The sequence below is a fragment of the Marmota monax genome, unplaced genomic scaffold (genome assembly GCF_021218885.2).
Source record: "Marmota monax isolate L192 unplaced genomic scaffold, Marmota_monax_Labrador192_F-V1.1 WCK01_AAM20220418_F8-fsc00014, whole genome shotgun sequence".
NCBI lineage: Eukaryota > Metazoa > Chordata > Mammalia > Rodentia > Sciuridae > Marmota > Marmota monax.
The window spans coordinates 12665765-12672183 of record NW_026695222.1 but is presented as its reverse complement, the minus strand read 5'-3'; the positions used below and the strand labels follow the sequence as shown (position 1 = coordinate 12672183).

At 41.1% G+C, this 6419-nt stretch overlaps 1 protein-coding gene across 1 annotated transcript; it reads left to right on the top strand.

Annotated features, from left to right (window-relative positions):
- The first annotated feature begins 3578 nt into the window (after positions 1-3578).
- On the top strand, positions 3579-6419 carry Defb129 (defensin beta 129). Its single transcript, XM_046433098.1, is given in 2 exon segments — positions 3579-3636; positions 6049-6419. Coding segments are annotated over 2 exon segments (429 nt in total).

Sequence of the window (6419 nt, the reverse complement as noted above, 5' to 3'; positions counted from 1 at the left end):
TTACAATTCTTATTACACATATATTATTATTCATGTCTCTGGTTGTATACAAAGTATATTCACATCAATTCGTGTCTTCATACATGTACTTTGGATAATGATGTCCATCACATTCCACCAACATTTCTAACCCCCCTCCCTTCCCCTCCCACCCCTCTGCCCTATCTAGAGTTCCTCTATTCCTCCCATGATCCCTCTCCCTACCCCACTATGAATCAGCCTCCTTAGATCAGAGAAAACATTTGGCCTTTGGTTTTTGGGGATTGGCTAACTTCACTTAGCATTATCTTCTCTAACTCCATCCATTTATCTGCAAGTGCCATGATTTTATTCCATTGAACGAAACATATTTTTAAAAAGGCCAGGCATGGAACCACCATTGACCTGCTATCATACTATAGTGATAATTGCATACCCATGTTTATAGCAGTATAATTCACAGTAGCCAAATTACAGAACAAGCCTAGATGTCCATCAATGGATGAATGGATAAAGAAAATATGGTCTATATAACACAGAGGAGTTTTATCCAAACATAAAGAAAAATGAAATTATGTGATTTGTAGGAAAATACGTGGAACTTAAGACCATTATGTTAATCGAAGTAAATCAAACTCAGAAGGTCAAGGGTGGTACGATTTTTCTCATATGTGAAAACTATAGAGAGAAAAAGAAAAGGAAAGACAGGAAGAGATCTCATGAAAATCAAAGAGAGATCAGTAGAGAAAAGGGATGAGTGGGTGGGAGGTGGGGAGGAAGGGAGAAAGTGCTGGGGAGTGATATTGGCCAAATTATATTGTTATATTGTATGCATGAAGGAATATGCAATAACAAATCCCATCAGTATGTAGAACTATAATGCACCAATAAAAAAAAACTGGAAAAAAAGAATATTACCTGAAAAAGAAAAGAAAAAAAGTGGGAAGAGAAGAAGATGAAACCAGACCAGAAAATGATCGATAAAAATCAAACATATAATAAGGAGGGCTAACAAAACCCACAGCTGGAAAGACCAACTACATGAATAAAATGACCAAGAAAAAGTAGAAAACACGTTATTCAAATGAGGTATAAAATATGTGGTCATCTCTCCAACTGTGCAGATGCCAAAAAGATCAAAGAAAATATCGTAAGCAACTTTGTGGCAAAAATTAAATGCAGAAGAAATAAACAATTACTTAAATAATCCACAAAGAATTTGAAAATCCGAGAAATTAAATCCTTAAATTCATTTGAGGTTTTCTGCTACAACATTCCAATAATGATTACTAGCTCTATGGGTTTCAAGAGACAGTTATAGTAGGGATAGCAAAATACTCTTTGTGTGTGTGTGTGTGTGTGGTATAGGGGACTGAACTCTGTCACTAAATTGCTGGGACTGGCGTTAAACTTGCCATCCTCCTGCCTCAGCCTCCCAAAGAGCTTGGATTATAGCCATGCACCACCTGCCCAGCATCTTATTCTTATAACTACAGTGGTGTGTTCTTGAAATTAATCCCCTTCCTTCCTGATTATAAAAGAAGTAGCAGATTCTACGTTGGGCCAATGTGCTAAAATTGTTTTGGCAGTCATTCTGGCCTACCAATCCTTGAGTCAGCTTCTAGGAGAGTTTTAAGCACTAATTCTACATATTAAAAATGTTTCTGAAACCAAGCACAGTGGTGCATGCCTATAATCCCTGCGGCTTGGGAAGCTCAAGAAGGAGGATGGTGAGTTCAAGGCCAGCCTCAGAAACTTAGCAAAGTCCTAAGCAACTTAGCAAGACCCTGTCTCTAAATAAAATATTAAAAGAACTGAGGAATAAATAAAAATTTTTTTAAAAAAAGGGCTGGGGATGTAGCTCAGAGATTGAGTGCCCCTCTTTTCAATCCACAGTACCCCCCAAAAAAATTCTGTTTTAAATAGCTAGTGTTTTTGGTTTCCTGCAATTAAATACCATTACATATAGGAGCACCTTGCACATGCACATATTTATCTTTTTTTAAATTTTTTAGGTGGACACAATATCTTTATTTTTATTTTTATATGGTGCTGAGAATTGAGCCCAGTGCCTCACGCATGCTAGGCGAGCACGCTACCACTTGAGCCACATCCCCAGCCCCACATATTTATCTTTTTATGGAATCATTCTATACAATTGATTAATTCATCCCATATACATATGGAACATACCTAATTTTTCATAACTTCACAATTTCTTTTTTGAACACAATACCTTTATTTTATTTATCTTATTTTTATGTGGTACCAGGGATCAAACCCAGCGCCTCATGCATGATAGGCAAGCACTCTACCACTGAGCCACAACCCCAGCCCATAACTTCACATTTTTTTAAATTTTTTTTTAGTTGTAGATGGACACAATATCTTTATTTATTTATTTTTATGTGGTGCTGAGGATCGAACCCAGTGCCTCACATGTGCGAGGCAAGCACTCTACCACTAAGCTACAGCCCCAACCCCATAACTTCACAATTTTTATTAACTCTGTCCCATGACTGAGCTTCCCTTCTTACTGGCCCCCTCAATAGTCATATTGCTTGTGGACTGGCCAGACCTGCTGGGGTAATCAATGTTACGTATCTTAAGACACCAGAGACCAATGAAAATGTGATATTCAAGACTAACTGTCCGACAGGACTAATTCTAGCTATTGGTGTCCAGACAAGAAAATATATCTTAGCTTGATTATTTTGTCTTGTTCACAGGAGAAAAATGAAGATTTTATAACTTGAAAGTTCATTAGATGAACTGTTTATTTTTAAAAAAAAAAAAAAGCGTAGCTTAAACAAAAGAATTTTTGGAAAGATGCTATGATAGCTCATGAAGTCCTAGGGAGAGTTGAACTTTAAGAGGTGAGGAACCACCTTGGGACTTGGGACTGGAGCTATTGGGACTTGAGCAATTAATGACATTTGGAGTCAATTCATTATTTGAATTTCATAGGAAAAAAAAGTTAAAAATTAACAGAGGAAAGCACCTGATTGGTGGGCTTGATTCTACTGTTCTCCTTAGATCATTCAACCCAGGAATCAGGGGCAGCATCCTATATAACTGCTGCTTCCTGGGGATGTGGAAATCATTGTAATCTCAAAAGCTAAAATCATGCCCAGGGCTGCCTCCCAAAAACTTACTCAACCAACTTGCACTGAGTTTGTCTGTTGACCGGGACCCATACTGGCCACTGGAGATGACCGAGCAAACCCTTCTCTGGCCTCTCCCAGCTCTTAGGATTTCCACACCCTGCGGACCTGAGCCCTAACTGAGCCAAATCAAATATATCTCTTGCCCGGTTCCAACATAAGAAGGAGAAGGGCAGAGAGTTTGCTCTTTGTCTCCTGTCTTAGATATCTGTGTCGTACCCTCACCCCATCCCCTCGGGATGAAGCACAGGAATGTAGAGAGATGTTCAGGAAAAATTTATCAGAGTCCAGACAAAACACAACCACCACAAGCAGCAGGCACACCTGCCTTGGCTACGCTTCAATGCTCATGGCCCAGGGCCACGCGGAGGCCCATAAAGGCTGGAGCTTGGGAACACCAACCCAGACCTAAGCCTTCCTCTCTGGCATCCGGCCATGAAGCTCCTCTTTCCTATCTTTGCCAGCCTCATGCTACAGCACCAGGTGAATACAGGTAATGTGGGCGCCTGGGTTTAAGAGGAGTGGGTGATCAGAAGCAGGGGTTTGGCTGCTTACGATGGTAGAACCCAAAGAGATGCTGAATGATGATGTCCCCAAAGAGATGGCCGAAGAGCTGACCTGCAGCCCCAGCCATGCCCCATCTCCATCTCCAGCCCGGCTGCCCCAACCTCAGACTGTGTCTGATGGAGACACCAGGGAGCTACAGGGAAAGCGGGGTGTTTCCGGTGTATTTGGAAACTGCAATCTATAATGCTGCCTTCCTGCCCTCTATAGATCCGTCACCCTCCGACTCTACCTCATTCCAGCTCTATTTCCAATTTAAACTCTCTCTTGAAGAAAGTGTTCCAGTTTGTACCTTGGTGCTGGAAGGAAGAAGCTCTTTCCTTTGGGCTCCAAAATGTCTCCTTTAGATTTAGAAATGAGTCTGTGTTCTCCATCTCAACACGTTCAGGTTTTTAGAGCCTTATTCCTTCTCTCAGCCTTTGGAAATACTCAAAGCATCCCCAGGACATTGAGAAACACATTATGGGCAAAAGACTGAACCAGAAGATTGAATCTTGTTTTTGAAAAAGCACAGCGACTTGTTTCAGAATACAGCTCACAGTGAGTCAGGGGAGGAGAGCATCAGAGCCAAAGATGTTCCCAGAGTTTGTATTTGGGGACTCAGGGGAAAGGATAGCACCATAGACAGATACAGCCATGTCATCCTAGATGAAGTTACTTGGCCACTTTGAGCTTCGAAATCCACATGAGTATATGGGGTTCATCAATGCAGTTGCTTCCAATCCAAGAATTGTTTTGGTTTTGCACTTGGTGAGAGAATGAGGAGGAAATGTGTGAGAACATCCCTTGGACATTATCTGATGCTAAATAAATTATTTCCAATGTATGTAAAATTTGTTGGATTGATAAAACGAGTGACGGAAGAAAGGAAAGCTGTCTTGATGAGAAGTTGGGATGCGACAATCATCTATCAGGTGAAGATGCATTAGTGAGCTTAGTGGAGATTTAAACCATAGATAACAACACTGGAGTCCTCTCCATGGAGAGGAGGGCCAGGCTCGATAATGAGTAAAACCTCCAAGAGACAGTGTTCAGAGAGGCTGAAATGATAGAATACCATGCCCCAGGATCCACGGATCTGGTGATTGTCAAAGGCAGAGGGGCATTTCTTTTTTATATATAACTTTATTTTATTTATTTATATGTGGTGCTGGGGATTGAACCCAGGGCCTCGCACTTGCAAAGCCAGCGCTCTACCGCTGAGCCATAACCCCATCCCCAGAGGGGCATTTCTTGAGCCATGTTCCCAGCCTTTTTTATTTTTATTTTTTATTCTGAGACAGGGTCTCACTATGTTGCTTAGGGCCTCACCAAGTTTCTGAGGCTGGCCTTGAACTTGCAATCTTCCTGTCTTGGTCTCCCAAGCCCCTGGGATTACAAGTGTATGTCACCACACCCAGCCAGAAGACAGCATTCCTGAAAGTCCTGTTGATAATCTTTTTAAATTCTTTGCTTGGTTTAGTTCATCTGACATAACATCCTCCAGTCTCCATCTGTTTTACTGGAAATGACAGGATTTCCTTCTTACTTATGGCCACACAGAAAGACGAGTACCACATGTTCTCTCTCACATGTGGAAATTAAAAAATAAAAAAAAAAAACCCACCTGAATATAGAACCGTGATTACTAGAGATTGGGAAGAGAAGGAGGTGGAATAAAGGGAGGCTGGGTTTGATCAGAGGACACTGTTTGCATGTATTGAGATATTACACTGAACCCCATTCATATGTACAATTAATACATGTTAATCAGAAATATTTTTTTTTAACTTTAAAAATCCTTTCTTAGATTAGTTTTATGACAGATTTTACTTTCATTGGTATTTCAGAGAGTGGCTGCACAGTGTCTAAGATGCTAAGTTGGAGGTTAAAATTGCTATTATAAAAGCAAATATTTGGGCTCCCTCTTCTTCTTTCCCCTTTTTTTAAAGTTACTCAAGGACCAGGCATGGTGGTGCATACTTGTAATCCCAGAGGCTCAGGATGCTGAGGTGGGAGGATCACAAGTTCAAAGCCAGCCTCAGAGATTTAGTGAGACCCTGTCCCAAAATACAAAGGGCTAGGGATGTGGCTCAGTGGTAAAGTACCCCTGGGTTCAATCCTGGGTACAAAAAAATAAATAAAGTTACTCAAGGAAGAGAGACTAAATCAGAGGTTTATTTTGGATTCCAGAGGTGGACAGAGGTTCTCTTGGCCTACCCAGGTGACTCCACCAACATCCCTAAACTCTACACATAAAGCCAACAAACTCCCTCTGACTCTATCCATCTCCTTCCAGCGGTTTGAACAGCATCTCTACTCATTAACCTTGGCTGCATGGTTTTCTCTCTTCCTCGTGCAGAACTTTGGAATACGCCAAAATGCTTAATGGGTTTTGGAAAATGCAAGAGCTCCTGCAACGAAGATGAAAAATAAGTTCAGAAATGCAAGAAGAAAAAATGTTGCATTGGACCCAAAGTGATCAAACTGATAACCATGTACCTGCGACACGAAATACCCCATATACCTGAGATAGAAAACGAAACGATGCTAATTGGTCACATAGATCCTAAGGTAAAACAAAACAAATATATTTTATCAGTTCCCCTGGATATCGAAAGCACCATCGTTCTCCCCACAGGATACACCATTCACACTGCTACTCCTACCGAGAGAGACACTCAACAAACCATAGGGTCTGTTGATGCCTCTCCTCCACCAGAACCACCCTAG